Source organism: Carcharodon carcharias, chromosome 10 (assembly GCF_017639515.1).
Source record: "Carcharodon carcharias isolate sCarCar2 chromosome 10, sCarCar2.pri, whole genome shotgun sequence".
NCBI classification, from domain to species: Eukaryota; Metazoa; Chordata; class Chondrichthyes; order Lamniformes; family Lamnidae; genus Carcharodon; species Carcharodon carcharias.
In genome coordinates, this window is record NC_054476.1 from 54,101,653 (window position 1) to 54,117,885 (window position 16,233).

At 42.0% G+C, this 16,233-nt stretch overlaps 1 protein-coding gene across 1 annotated transcript in view; it reads right to left on the reverse strand.

Annotated features, from left to right (window-relative positions):
- Positions 1 to 16,233, reverse strand: part of abcc8 (ATP-binding cassette, sub-family C (CFTR/MRP), member 8) — a 309,145-nt gene that overhangs the window by 165,147 nt on the left and 127,765 nt on the right. Inside the window, exons 10-11 of the mRNA XM_041198027.1 lie at positions 9,494 to 9,628; positions 6,759 to 6,921 (exon numbers count right to left, since the gene is read on the reverse strand). Of these exons, the coding sequence (XP_041053961.1) occupies positions 6,759 to 6,921; positions 9,494 to 9,628 (298 nt within the window). The remainder of the gene's footprint in view (positions 1 to 6,758; positions 6,922 to 9,493; positions 9,629 to 16,233) is intronic.

Genomic DNA, 16,233 nt, shown 5'->3' on the forward strand with positions numbered 1-16,233 from the left:
CTAGAGGTCAAGTTATCCAGTCATTTTGGCCCAAATCAAGCACATATGCCAGTCCTTCAAAAATATTACCTATGTAAAAGTTGACTCCATGACTATTGACCTAAAAGCTTCAGCTCAAAAATTCAACCTTTATACCAGTATTTATAGTAACGATTTGAAGAATTGTATGTCCTCCGGACTTATCAAAGTAGAAAGTTAGGCGAACTCTGTTACGGATATATAATCTTCCTGTCCAGATGGAGTTACAACAGACGATTGGGAGAACATTTGTGGAAATTCAATCTTTGAGTGTGAGGTGTCCAAATGAGAAAAACTCTGGGTATTTGATTAGGAGGTTTCTCCCAAATCTATACTTTGTGAAACACCAGATGAAAAAACTAGCTATCATCAGCAATATGACTGAGCCAATTCCACCGACTTGCTCTTGCATTCATGAGTGCAGATCTGTGGTCTACACATTGCTACAAATGTTGACTTGAGTTGGCTGCCAAAAGAGGTTCTGCCTGACCACGAATCAAATTTTAAGCCTTAGCTAGTCACTCAATTATGCTGAAAGTACCAAATAAAGCAATTTTGATCTAACTCATACAATTCTCAAATGAATGAGCTGGTAGAGGAGCTTATTGCCAATTTGACAATATGCTACCCTCATATGCTAAACACTTAAGGCTAGATAAAATGTTATGTTTATGATTTACTTACAGGGAGGTGCCCATGAATCTGCAGGGTTTTCATTATTTGAATTAGTATACGAACTGCAAGTGTGTTCACTATCAGAGAAGTACAGTTCCACTGATGAGGACGGAAAAATAGAACAGTTGCAGATCGGGAGTTTTTTAAAAATTCATTCATGGGATATTGGCATCTCTAGCTGGGCCAGCATTTGTTGCCCAACCTTAATTGCCCTTGAGAAAGTTGTGGTGAGCTGCCTTCTTGAACCGCTGCAGTCCATGTGGTGTAGGTACACCCACAGTGCAGTTAGGGAGGGAATTCCAGGATTTTGACCCAGTGACAGTGAAGCAACATTGATATATTTCCAAGTCAGGACAGTGTGTGGCTTGGAGGGGAACTTCCAGGTGGTGGTGTTCCCATGTGTCTGTTGCCCTTGGGCTTCTAGATGAAAGTGGTTGTGGGTTTGGAAGGTGCTGTCTAAGGAGCCTTGGTGAGTTGCTGCAGTGCATCTTGTAGATGGCATACACTGCTGCTACTGTGCATTGGTGGTGGATGGAGTGAATGTTTGTGGAAGGTGTACAAATCAAGCGAGCTGCTTTGTCCTGGATGGTGCCCCTCTTCTTGAGTGCTGTTGGAGATGCACTCATCCAGGCAAGTGGGGAGTATTCCATCACACTCCTGACTTGTGCCTTGTAGATGATGGACAGGCTTTGGGAGTCAGGAGGTGAGTTACTCACCACAGGATTCCTAGCCTCTGACCTGTTCTTATAGCCACAGTATTTATATGGCTAGTCCCTTTCAGCTTCTGGTCAATGTTAAATCCCAGGATGTTGATAGTGTATTGCCATTCAAAGGCCAATAGTTAGATTCTCTCTTGCTGGAGATGGTCATTGCCTGACACTTGTGTGGCATGAATGTTACTTGCCACTTGCTTTGTCAGCTCAAGCCTAGAAATTGTCCAGGTCTTGCTGCATTTGGACATGGACTGCTTCAATACCTGAGGAGTTGAGAATTCTGCTGAACATTGTGCAATTATCAGTGAACATCTCCATTTCTGACCTTATGATGGAAGGCAGGTCATTGATGAAGCAGCTGAAGATGGTTGGGCCTGGGACACTACCCTGAGGAACTCTTGCAGTGATGTCTAGAGCTGAGATGATTCACCACCCACAACCATCTTCCTTTGTGCTAGGTATGACTCCGACCAGCGGAGAGTTTTCCTCTGATTTCCATTGACTCCAGTTTTGCTTGGGCTCCTTGATGCAATACTCATTCAACTGCTGCTTTGATGTCAAGGCAGTCACTCTCAGTTAACCTCTGGAGTTCAGCTCTTTTGTCCATGTTTGAACCAAGGCTGTAATGAGGTCAGGAGCTGAGTGATCCTGGCGGAACCCAAACTGAGCATCAGTGAGCAGGTTATTGCTAAGCAAGTGTCGCTTGTTAGCACTGTTGATGACTCCTTCCATCACTTTACTGATGATGGAGAGTAGACTGATGGGGTGGTAATTGGCCAGGTTGGGTATGTCCTGCTTTTTGTGTACAGGGCATACCTGGGCAATTTTCCACATAGCCAGGTAGATTGATTTTGCCTTTCTGCACACTGATCTCGCCATCGCAAACTTACTCTAAAACAATTTGCTGGCCCTAACCGGCATCTCTGCACTGCGAACGCCCCAATTCCCAACACCTCCAACCCCCACAAGGACGGTCTCAGGGCTCTCCATCCACCACCACAATCATTCTGCCTGGTTGAGGTTGTTGTCATATTGAACAACTTCTCTTTTAACTCAACTCATTTCTTCCAAAATATAAGATGTTGCCATGGGTACCTACTTGGGTCCCACCTTTGCTTTACTCTTTGTGGGATATGTGGAACGTTCCGTGTTCTAACCCAACTCAGACCCCCCTCCCTTAGCTCTTTTTTGGCATCTTGATGACTGTATTGATGATCACTATGTAGTGTGGTCTACACTGGGGATTGGCTGACAACTTTGCAAAGCATCGTGTTTTAGTCTGCAATCATGACCCCGAGCTTTTGGTCATCTGTCATTTTAATTCTCCAGTTTACTCTCACACTAACCTCTCTCTTTATCCTCTGCATCCTGCAGTGTTCTCAGCCTGAATAGGAACGTTTTATCAACTTTGCTTCCAATTTCCACCCTTCTCTTACCTTCACCTGGTCCATCTCCAACTCTTCCCTCCCTTCCTCGACTTCTCCATCTCCATTTCTGGGGAATATTAATGAATATTCACTATAAGCCCACTGACTCCTACAGCTACCTTGACTATACTTCCCGACACCCTGTTTCCTGTAAGGACTCCATTCCATTCTCCCAGCTTCTCTGTCCCCATCTCGTCTATCTTGAAGATGCAACCTTCTTTGCTAGTGCTTCTGATATGTCTTCCATTTTCCTCAGCTGAAGATTCCCCCACCATGGTTGACAGGGCCCTCAACCATGAACATTCCATTGCTCATATTTCTGCTCTTACCCCTTTCCTTCCCTGCCAGAACCACAATAGAGTTCCCCTTGTCTTCACCTTTCACCCCACCAGTCTTGTTATGCAAAGGATCATCCTCCACCATTTCCACCATCTCCACTATGAAGCTACTACAAAACATATCTTCCCCTCCTTTCAGCACTCTGAAGAGACTGTTCCCTCTGTGACAACCTGATCCACTCCTCAATGCTCCAGCACCACCTCTCCTTCTCATAGCACCTCTCCATGCAAGGGCAGGAGATGACAAATCCAGCAAGTTTTCAAGTAATACAAAAGCAAAATACTGTGGATGCTGGAAATCCGAAATAAAAACTGAACATGCTGCAAATATTCAGCAGGTCAGGCAACAGCTGAGGAGAGAGAAATAGAATTAATGTTTCAGGTCAATAACCTTTCATTAGAACTGGGAAAAGTTAGAAATATAGTAGGTTGTAAGCAGGTGAATTTCAGGCCATGACCTGAAATTTTTGAACTCAGTATTGAATCCAAAAGGCTGTAAAGTCGCTAATGGAAACATGAGGTGCTATTCCTCACACTTACGTTGACCTTCATTGGGACACTGCAGGATGCAGAGAATAGAGAGAGAGGTTATCGTGAGAGTAAACTGGAGAATTAAAATGACAGATGACCAAAAGCTCAGGGACATGACTGCAGACTAAAACATGTTGCTCTGCAAAGTGGTCAGCCAATCTGCGTTTGGTCTCCCCAATGTAGAGCACACCACAGTGAGCAGTAAATACAGTATACTAAATTGAAACAGTGTAAGTTGCTGTTTTACCTGGAAGGAATATTGGGTCTTGGATGAAGAGAGAGGAGGTAAAAGGACAGACGTTTTGTTATTTCTCCACCCTCCTCCATTTCACCTGCTTACAACCTATTTTATTTCTAACTTTTCCCAGTTATGATGAAAGGTTATTGACCTGAAACATTAATTCTATTTCTTTCTCCTCAGCTGATGCCTGACCTGCTGAATATTTGCAGCATGTTCAGTTTTTATTTTGGATTTCTAGTAACCACAGTATTTTGATGTTGTCTTACTTGAAAACTTGCTGGATTTGTCATTTGAATACACTGCAGCAAACTCTGGAAAATTAGAAGCAGCACAGGCATAACCGATGATTGGTACGATTAGCTTTTAGTACTTACGAGTGTAGACAGGTCAATACGTGCTCACTGATATTTTGGGTTCATTTTGGTGCAGTACCTTGCATTCTTCACCTGTGAGTTTGATCAAAGTATTGGCTGAAAGTTATCTCGCAATGTACCTTTATTTGGGGCCTTGGTAAAGTTTGGAATCACTTATTTGCTTGAAATTTCAATTTTCCAAACAAAACAATTCTTTAACATCAGTAAGAAAGTAATTTTTGAGAAGTAATTTTCGAAGATCGCAACAAACTACTGGGACGAATAGGCTGTCCAGTATGTGTTGTTATGAGGAAAGCGTAAGTTGCTGGCTCACTCAGCAGGTCCATATACAATAGGCTAGATATGATATGAGATATTGCACTGACTACACAGGGACTGGGTATATCAGAGAAACTATTAAAGCCTTATCTCTATGTGTAATAGATATCGCATAATATTTACAAATCAGAAACAGGCCATTCAGCCCAACAGGACCATATGCCACACAAGCCTTCTTCCGCCCTTCTTCATATAAGCCGAGTGACATAGCCTACTATTCCTTTCTTCTTCATGTGTTTAGTCAAGCATTTCCTTAAATACTAGTTGCCCCAACTTGTGGCAGCAATTTCCACATTCAAACCACTCTCTGAGTAAAGGAAGTTCTCCTGAACTCCTGGATTTAATAGAGTTTATCTTTTATTTATGACCCCTAGGTCATGTTTCATCTGCATCCTTTCTACGTCCACCCTATAAAAGTCTCTCATAATGCTAAAGACCTCTATTAGGTAACCTCTCAGTCCTCTTTTTTTTTAAAGAAAACAGCCTCAGCTTGTTCAATCTTTCCTGATAGGTATAACCTCTGAACTCTGGTATCATTCTTGTAAGTCCCTTGTACACTTACTCCAGTACCTCCATAACCTCTTTATAATATGGACACCAGAACTGTTTACAGTGCCCCAAATGTGGGCTAACACAAGTTTAACATAATTTCTGTGCTTTTCAATTTTATTCCTAAAGGAATGAACACGAGTGATTTATTTGATTTTTAACGGCTATATAAATCTGCATTACTGCTTCTCGCGATTTGTATATCTGTACCTTAGATTTCTCTGTTCCTCTACTTCATTTTTGGACACTTATTTTCCAAGGGAGTTGGCCTCCTTATTCTCCCTAATAAAATATACCACCTCACATTTAGTTATATTGAAGGTCATTTGCCAATTCCATTCTGCAAGTTTATTAACATATTCCTGTATTTTGTCACAGTTTTCCTCTGTATTAAGTATACCTATCAATTTGGTGTTGTCGGCCAATTTTGAAATTGTACTTTGGATTTCTGGGTTCAGATCATTTATGTAAATTTTTTTCCTCTCTATTCTTTCATGAGATGTAGGCATTGCTGGCAAGGCCAGCATTTGTTGCTCATCCCTAATTGCTCTTGAATTCTGGCATGCCAACATTATCTGAGTGGCTTGCTCAGCCATTTCAGAGGACTGTTAAGAGTAAACCAGATTGCTGTGGATATCCTTTGTCCCCAAGGAGCCAGCCCTGCAGCCTCTTTGAACTCTGGAAGATGTCAGAGATCTTTTATTTAAATATCTATAGAAAATCTTGCTTTCCATCTTTATATTGTTAGCTAGCTTACTCTCTCATTCTAATTTTTCCCCCCTTATCAAAAGAACAGTGTCAATCCCCCTTACTATACTGTCTCCTACTACCGCTACATTCCTTTGTGCCCTCCCTCCCCCACTCAAATGGCTTCCCATCTACGGTCTCTGAAGCAGAGCTCCATGACAATCAGAGATATATCTGCATGCAATTCCCCATTGCTGGGCCATAAAGAAAACAACTTAGGTTTAATTGTTATGGCTGTTATTAACAGGAAACAATAAGTAGGATTCAACAAACTTTGTTTAAAATGTTTGATCTTTTGCAAGGCGGGAAGATATTTTCAGCATGATGATCGTAAGAAATATTATAAAAAGAAATCACTTTGAATCCACAAGTTTCTTACAGAATTGATCAGATGTTGGGGCACTGTGAAACAAGTTGAAAGGCATCTTGCTCGGTGACACGTTTATGTACAAGAAGAATATATATAATTAATTTTGACATCTTTATTGTCAGATTAGTTTATTCTTTATGTCCTTCTAGAACTCTGTTCTGTTCAAATCATCATTCATAACTAACTCTTCAATAACTATAGAATAAATTATTTCTCAACCACTTAATCTCTGCTAAGGAGAAGGAACCACACATTAAACTTTAATTAAACCTTATTATGCAGTTTGCTTCCCTTTTGTAAAAAGTATCTTGTTATGATTGCATGACCTCTTCTGGTTATACAAAGTGTAAAGCAAATGAAACAAATCCAACACATTCAATAAGCACAAGACAGCTTAACATAAGCAAACATCAAACTGATATTGCACTTTTTAAAATAAAAGTAAATTGATTCTTACTAGATATGGATGTATAGAGGGCAAAAGACTTGAGACTTGTTAGTTCCTTGTGTCGAGTCTCTTCCACACTTTTATGGAAGATTTGCTCCCAAGCATAGAGCTTAAGTAATTTGATTCCTCGTAGCAGTTCATTAGTTTTCCGCAAGCGCTCACTTGAATAATCCTGCAAAAGGAAAGAAAACCAACATTTGGACTTGAAGAAGGGCAAATTAATCTAACAGGAACATCTAAGAACCAGAACAACAGTCTGTCAGCCCTGATGATTACCTCACTGTATAAGATACTGTCCTTTTCTTTCAAGTTCATTATTTAATTTTGCTAATGTAGGATAGAAAAATCATTGTTGGAGAATGGAGCACATTTCCATTCGGTAACAAACATCAGCACCAAGCATTCCAATGTTCCATCGGTATATGCAAAAATATAACTTTCTCCATTCTGCTCAAACTATGTGCTTTAGCCTAAGAAGAGGAATGTGCTTTAAAAGCACCAGTACTCTCTCTTAGTTCACACACTGTACTGATCTCTCTCAATGAGATGAATTTCAATTTTTGTTAATTCTGTGTAGCATTTTGCTCTGCCAGTCGGGAATTGTGCTCAGATTTACTCAACGACACAGAACAACAATCTGCATATATAAAGTACCTTAAAAGTAGCAAAATGTCCTCAGGAGCATAATCAGACAAAAATTGACACAAAGTTATAGAAGGAGACATTAGGGTAGCTGACCAAATATTTGGTCAAAGAGGTAGGTTTTAAGGATTGTCTTAAAGTAGGAGAGAGAGATAGATTGGTAGAACAGTTTAGGGATGGAATTCCAGAGTCAATAGCCTAGCCAACTGAAAGTACTGCCACCAGTGATTCAGTGAAGGAAGTCAGGGCTGCGCAAGAGGTCACATTGGTGAATATACAGTCCTTTAAGGGTTGTATAGCTGGAGGAGGTTACAGAGGTAGGGAGAGGGGGCTCAAACTCATTTTACATAGGATGTTTACGATATAGTAACGCTGCCATTTTCATATAGATTCACAGTGTGTTTCCTGAGTTTACACACACACAAAAAAAACTAATATAACACCCAAATGCACTGAAATCAAGTTGTGGGTAATCTCTTTATGCCAATTTGAGTTTATGCCAGCTGTGCTATAACTCCAGTCTGCTGTACCACAGATTTTGAGAACTTTTAAAACTTCTGATGGAATGTTTAAATGTTAGCGGTTAAATATATGGTTGCACTGCACTCTTCTAACAAAAGAAATTAGCTGCTGGGAAGCCTGAACTGATGTCTGGATGTGAAGAGCTTTAGGGTTGCAGCATCAAGATGTTTTAGACTTAGAGCAGTGTGAACTACAATACAGATCTGGCATGTTTGCCAAATCAAGGTCAGTTTATGCTGTTGATCCGTTCTCCCTAGAAACTGGTTTAGGACTAACTATACTAATTTTACATAACAGACTGAGGAGATTTTTGTCCATTATTTTAAGTGGTTTTAAACCATAGTCTCAGCTGTAAAAGACTGGGGTATTGATATACCCTGGGATGGTAGTCAAAAGCAGACTTAATTGCATGGTCTGCCCCTTATATTCCAATGGTACAGAATATTGGATGGGCTATACAAAAGGCAGACCGCATGTTTCTGCCCAACTTGTGGCACTGTCCAGGATGAATTTTTATCTTAATATCTGATCCAACTCACCAGTCAGTCCCCAAACACCTGCACTTTGTAATTGATGTCAAGGAGTTGAAAACATATTTTCTCAGAAAATGGGCTTTTTCTGTCCAAAACTTATTTCAATTTGCCCACCCACTTATCAGCAAATGTATTACTTTCCATTTCTAACAAGGTGTAGATCCCTGTGTTATATTATTTCACAAAAAAACAAAAAGAAACTTGGGTGGGCCTAATGGTTTCATTCAGGTGGGAATTTCAATACTTTTATTTTCTCCCCAAGCTACAGAATGACAAACAACAAGAGTGAAATCAGGTGACTCCCCTTAGAATTCTGCTAAAGGTGTTCTCAGCTACAAGGAGCTGTAAGGAGCTGTGTAAGAAAAGACTTGGAATCAGTCCATCTTTACCTTCTTGTGCTAAAATGTTTGCTTCCACTCGGTAGGGTTTCAAAGCAATTCATCTAAAAATAGGCACTCAGGCGAATGTTGAAGTGTCCCAACACTCTGTGGCATGGCACGTTGGTACTAAGCATGGCACATTGGTAGTATACAGTACATTGTGCCAGCTGCATCCTCTTCATATTGGCTTAATTTTATTTTAAAAAATTTTAAAAAAGTTATATAGTTTTACCAAGAAAACTACAGATGAAAGGAAATTTGTAGTTTCAGAACTTTAAGGATTTGACAGCCACTGACATCCTTCTATTCTCTATTATTACTCAGGAATATAAGCAGTATTAGTTCTATATATTGGGATTTATAGAACAGCACAGTTTAGCACAAGCAACACAGCTCCATTCTTGATTGCATCATTAAAAGAGAGGTGCCAAACAAAAGATCCTTCTTTCAGAATGGATGAACTGGATGCTGGTCTAACCTGTACTACTCACTTTCACCCTACCATTGAGTGGCTTGTTACAGAGCAGCATGGGTATAATTTTGGGATCAGGTCTCTTGCTTGCCTGCATAATTGGTTGCATAAATACAACATTTGTGGCTGTGAGGGGATAAAAACCACATAAATAATTCCTATAAACAAACCAACATTTGATTCAGTGAAACTCACCAAAGTGCTTCTCTGGGCCTGAGAGAATTTGGTTGCTACAAAATATTGAACAGGGGCCAGCACTGCAATTACTGTTGCTCCAATTAAGGCACTAATTCCAAGGAGGTAGTAGAGAAGAATCACACCTACAATAATCTGTAATAAAACAAAATGACCATTTAGACAGATATTCAATTAACTCTACAACAACTTAAACTACCTGAATTCCATGTGGTCCATATTTTGCTGAGTTTATAGCCATTATCTTCATTCTGTATCATTCTATACCACTCCTCATCAAGAAAAAAGTTATCATTGTGTAATAAGATTTCAGACATCAGGGTTCCCCTGACTGGTTCCAGTGTGGAATTGAGCTATATAGGCTAGAAAGGTTTTGTATTCAATTCCTGGGTCTGTGCTGTAAGAGGCACTGTTTCTGTTACTGCAGCAGAAACATCTGAGCTGTTTACAATGTTTTTAAAGTATGTTTTAAACACAATGGGAGTCTGCTGCATAACTCCGCCATATTTAAAATCATAGGGGAGAATTTTCCCCATGTTGGGTGGGCTGGTCGGGAGTGGGCGCGGAGCCGATCGCTGCCCATGTTCAGCTCCGCATTGCCACTTTACGTGGGCGGGCCAATTAAGGCCCACCCAGCGTGACGCATGGCCATTAGCACTCAGTGCTACCTATGCAGGCGGGGGGAAGAGGGAGAGTCGGAGCCTGCACTCTTTCGCACACGTATGCGAAAGAGCGCAGAAATCTCCCTGAGGCACAGAGCTGCCTCAAGGAGATTAAGTACATATTGAAATTTTTGAATAAAGAAACATAAAAATTATTTACACATGAGCTGGGACATGTTTATGAATTATGCAATATTTATTTATTTATTTAATAAAACCTTCAGGAAACTCATCCCGCCCATAGATGAGGTTTCCTGAAAACACAAAGGCTGCTTGGGCTCTTCGTCTGCCCATTAACCTTAAGATTGGATGGGCAGTGTTGATAATTACTTTAATTGTTTTTTTAATGGCCTTAACAGGCCTTTCAAAGCAGTGTGCAACTGCCGAACGAAAGATGTAAATGACGTGCGGTGACGTTGGGACGCATGCCTGATGTTACCATGCTTCACTTTACTCATCAGTGTGTTGGGCACGCCCTTGTACGCCAACATCAAAATTCTGGCCAAAAGACCAGAAGACATAAGAGCAGAAATGGGCCAATCAGCTTTTTGAGTCTGCTCCGCCATTCAATAACTGATCTGATAATCCACAACTCACTTTTCTGTCTTTTCCCCATAATCCTTGATTTTCTTACTGATTCAAAATCTGTCTATCTCAGCCTTGAATATACTTAATGACCCAGTTTCTACAGCCCTCTATGCTGAAGAATTCCACAGGTTCACTACCCTCTGAGAGAAGAAGTTCCTCCTCATCTGTTTTAAAAACCCCTTACTCTGAGATTATGCCCTCTGGCCCTAGACTCTCCCTCAAGGGGAAACAACCTCTCAGCATCTATTCTGTCAAGTCCCCTAAGAATCTTATATGTTTCAATAAGGTCGCCTCTCATTCTTCTAAACTCCAATGAGTACAGGCCCAACCTACTCAACCTCTTCTCATAAGAAAATCCCTCCATACCTGGAATCAACCTAGTGAACCCTCTCTGGACTGCCTCCAATGTCTGTATATCTTTCCTTAGAGGGGACCAAAACTGCTCACAGTATTCTAGGTGTGGTCTAACTAGTGCCTTGTATAGTTTTAGCAAGACTTTCCTATTTTAATACTTCATTCCTTTTGATATAAAGGCCAACATTCCATTTGCCTTTCCATTCCAGTTCTATGGAAGGGTCATGAGGACTCGAAACGTCAACTCTTTTCTTCTCCGCCGATGCTGCCAGACCTGCTGAGTTTTTCCAGGCAATTCTGTTTTTGTTTTGGATTTCCAGCATCCGCAGTTTTTTGTTTTTATCTCTGTGTTTTAATTCCATTTGCCTTCCCTATTAACTGCTGAACTTGTATGTTAGCTTTTTGGGATTCATGCACGAGGGCTCTCAAATCCCTCTGTGCTGTAGCTTTCTGCAGTCTTTCTCCATTTAAATAATATTCAACTCCTCTATTCTTCCTGCCAAAATGCATAACCTCACATTTTCCCACATTATATTCCATCTGCCAAGTTTTTGCCCACTCACTTAACCTGTCTATATCCCTCTGTAGACTCCTTGTGTCATCCTCACCACTTGCCTTCCCACCTATTTTTGCGTCATCCGCAAACTTGTCGATAGTACATTCACTTCTCTCATTGCAGTCAATATATATTGTAAATAATTGTGGCCCCAGCACTGATCCCTGTGGCACTCCACTAGTTACAGATTATCATCCTGAAAATGCCCCCTTTTTCCCAACTCTCTGTCTTCTATTAGGTAGCCAACCATCTATCCATGCTAATGTACTGCCCCCAACACCATGGGCTTTTATCTTATTAAGTAGCCTTATATGCAATACCTTATCGAACGCCTTTTAGAAATCCAAATATATTACTTCTACTGGTTCCCCTTTATCTATCCTGCTTGTTAGCTCCTCAAATAATTCTAATAAATTTGTCAAGCATGATTTCCCCTTCATGAAGCCATGCTGACTCTGCTTAATTATATAACGCATTTCTAAATGCTCTGCTATTACATCCTTTGTAATAGACTCTAACATTTTCCCAATGATAGATGCTAAGCTGGCCTATAGTTACCTGTTATTTGTCTCCCTCCCTTTTTGAATAAGGGCATTACATTGGCAGTTTTCCAATATTCTGGGACTTTTCCAGAATCTAAGGATTCTTGGAAGATTACTACCATTGCATCCACTATCTCTGCAGCTATTTCCTTTAATATCCGAGGATGCAACCCATCAGGTCCTGGGGACTTATCAGGCTTTAGCCCCATTAGTTCCCCTAGCACTTTTTTCTCTAGTGATAGTTATTCTATTTATTTTCTCCCCCACTTTTGTCCCATGATTATTTAGTATTTTTGGAATGCTATTTGTGTCTTCTACCGTGAAGACTGATGCAAAGTATTGATTCAACTCATCTGCCATTTCCTGGTTGCTCATTATTATTTTCCCAACCCATGGCAGTGACCCACGTGCTTAAGGGTTTACTGAAGAAGACTTTCCTATCTGGAGATGAGCAAACAACAGTGCATGCACATATGCACTTGTCATGCGATGTGGTGGATCGTATCTGCCACATTCTGTGGGAAGATCTAATGCTCCATAAACTGGGAGGACATCCCTTGACAGTGTCCCTGAAGGTCACCCTGGCGCTCAATTTTTTTTGAATGTACATTATTCCAGGGATGCACAGGGGACCTATGTGGTATCTCACAGTCCTCAGCACATAACTGTATCAAGGTGGTGACAGATGCCCTCTACAGTAAGGCTCGTCCTTAAGTGAAGTTCACACTCAATGAAGCTAGCCAGGCTCCTAGATTTCTGGAGTTTGCTGCTATCTCAGGCTTCTCTAGAGTAGATGTTGCTTTCAATTGCACACATGTGGCACTGAGAGCTCCACGGCACCAACCCCTGATGTTCATTAACAGGAAAGGATTCCACTCCATCAACATTTAACTGGTGTGCAATCATCAGAAGCACATCATGCACTTTTATACCAGGTACCCTGGGAGGTGCCATGACTCATACACCCCGAGTCACTCCCAGGTGCCTCACATATTTGAAGGGCCTCAGTGAATACAGGGATGACTGCTTGGGGATAATGGGTATCCGCTCAAAAGATAGCTCATGACACCTGTGCATCGTCCTCAAAGTGCCGGAGAGACACAACACGGCGTATAGCTCGATATGGTCCATCGTCAAGCAGACCATTGGCATCCTGAAGATTCTCATGAAGAGAATATATCCCAGTGAGAAAGAAGGAATCTAGGAAGGGGATAAACCAACCATGGTTAGCCAAGGAAGTTAAGGGTAGTATCAAATTGAAAGAGAAAACATACAATGTGGCATAGATTAGAGGTAAACCAGAGGATTTGGCAAGTGTTAGAAACCAACAAAAGATGACCAAAAAAAAGGATAAGGAGGGAGAAAATAAAGTTTGAGGGTAAACTAGCAAGTAATATAAAAACGGACAGTGACAGCTTCTTTAAATACATAAAAAGGAAGAGGCCAAAGTAGACCTCCCTCCGATTATTCTCCAGCAACCCCACCCCCGCCCCAACCTGCATGCAATCCTAGATCCCACTGTCATTGTGCTGGACTTTCCAGCCCTCCCTGCTGAACCCATCACTGTTGACATCCCTCTGCCCCTCACCTCTCCCCACCTCAAGGTTCCATGCACGGTCACATGCAGAGGACAGCTCCCCCAGTAGACCTTTGAGTATCCCCCACTTTATTATTTTTTTCCCCATTTACAGGCTACAGATGCCTCACCTAATCATAACCATCCCATCTGCAGCTCAGGAATTGAATACAAGAGTAGGGAGGTTATGCTGCAGTTATATAGGGCATTGCTGAGACCACATCTGAAGCACTGTGTTCAATATTGGTTTCCTTACTTAAGGAAGGATGTGAATGTATTGGAAGCAGTTCAGAGAAGGTTTACTAGATTAATACTTGGGATGGGCTGGCTGTCTAATGAGAAAAGGCTGGACAGGCTAGTCTTGTATTCGTAGGAGTTTAGAAGTGCAAGAGGCGACTTGTTTGAAACATTTAAGATCGTGAGGAGTCTTGACAGGGTGAATGTCGAAATGTTGTTTCCTCTTGTGGGGGAATCTAGAACTTGGGGTCACTGTTACAAAATAAGGGGTCACCCATTTAGGACAGAGATGAGGAAAATGTTTTTCTCACAGAGGGTTGTAAAACTTTGGAATTCTTTTCCTCAAAATGTGGTTGAGGCAAAATCTTTGAATATCTTTAAGGCAGAAGTAGAAAGATTGTTGATAAGTAAGGGGATGAAAGGTTATCGGGGATAGGCAGGAATATAAGGTTAAAATTAGATCAGTCATCACCTTATTGAATGGCGGAACAGGCTTCATGAGCTGAGCAGCCTACTTCTGTTCCTAATTCATTTGTTTATATGTTCACAGCACTGAGCCAGAGAGACCCATCGCCATCAACTGTAAGATGATGAATATGCCCTGCACGCCAAGCTGTGCCTTCTCCCAATTGAGTACACAGGCCTTGTCCCTCCCTGGAGCGGGACTATGATGTGCAAGCCATGCATAGCACTATAGCATGGCCTGCAAAGCCCCAGGACTGCCTTTAATCTCTCACCCTGACTATGAGGTCCACTAGGCACCAGAATTGCCTTTAATCTCCCATTCCAATCTCGTGGCCCTAGGCCAGGGTCTATGACTGTCTTTCAATGAATCTCCCTCCTAACCCACCCCATGAGAATTCTGTGCAACTCATCCTTCCATCATCCTTCCCCCACACCCCTTTCCAACCCCACTGACCCCCATGTCTCCATCATCTACCCTCACCCCAACTCCCCAGCAGCTGGTTGCAATGCCGGGTTTCTGTTTCAGAGCCCTGTCTGAGAGCTACTGCACACACTGAGTGTTTTCCTCCCGGAGTATGGAGGACCCACCATGAGCAGACCAACCCCACACCCCCACCAGTGTGGCGTTACACTGCCAATGCTGAGAAACTGGAGCAGTGCTATTGCAGGTGGACTTTGAATGCTGCTCTTACTTCAAAGTCACAAACGAAGTGAGGGCGGCTAGCTATATGCCACTTATTTCCAAACGTGATTCAGACTGGTCCACTTTTCCACTGGAAAGATTGGGAGGGAGAACATGGGACAAAATCTTCTGTTCGGCAAGTGGAGGTGGGCCTCACTCGGCGACATGTAAAATGATGCGCGGTGACATCGGGCATGCGTCCCAACATCACCGCGGGCCATTCAGGTCCTCAGTTTGGCGGGCACGCAGTGGAGTCGGATGCATGCTCGCTGAACTGTCAAAGGCCCATTAAGACCATTTAGATTACAATTAAGATCATTAACTGAGCTGCCCATCCAAACTTAAGGTTGGTGGGCAGGTGAAGAGCCCAGATGGCTTCAAATTTATCATGAAACCTCATCCATGAGGGGGGAATGAGGTTTCATGAAGGGTTTATAAATTAAATAAATGTTTATATTAAAATTCATTGACATCTCCCAGCTCATGTGACACTGTCACATGAGGGGACGTCTTAAATTTTTTTTTCTTCATTAAAATTTTTAAAAATCAAACTAATCTCCTTGAGCCCTGTGCCTCAGGGAGATTTCTGCGCTCTTTCGCGCCCATGCCCGAAAGAGCGCAGGCCCCGGCTCAGCCTACTCTCCCCGCCCACACTGAGCACTCAGCACTTCTGGGTGCGTGTCATGCTGGGCGGGCCTTAATTGGCCCACCCATGCAAAATGGCAGTGCCCAGCCGTGCCCGCTCCCTCCCAACCGCCCTGATGGGGAGAAAATTTAATGGGCATTCATGACATGTAATGCATGCAAATGGTGTTGTCAACATGGATCAGCAGGGAATCCGACCCACCATCAGCCTGCTATGAAAGTGGTTGTGGGAAAATTCTGAACTGATTTCCTGGCAGCGAGAATCTACTTTTTTGCCTCTCTCCAAATTTTCCGCTTCTGCTCGCCCCGAAACCTGCCGATGGCAGGACCAGAAAATTCCCCTCTTTAACTTTTAGTGGTGATAATAAATAGGCAGTAGCAAATTGGGCAGAAATTATTCACCCAGCTCAATTTTCTTTTCCACTGACTTCAA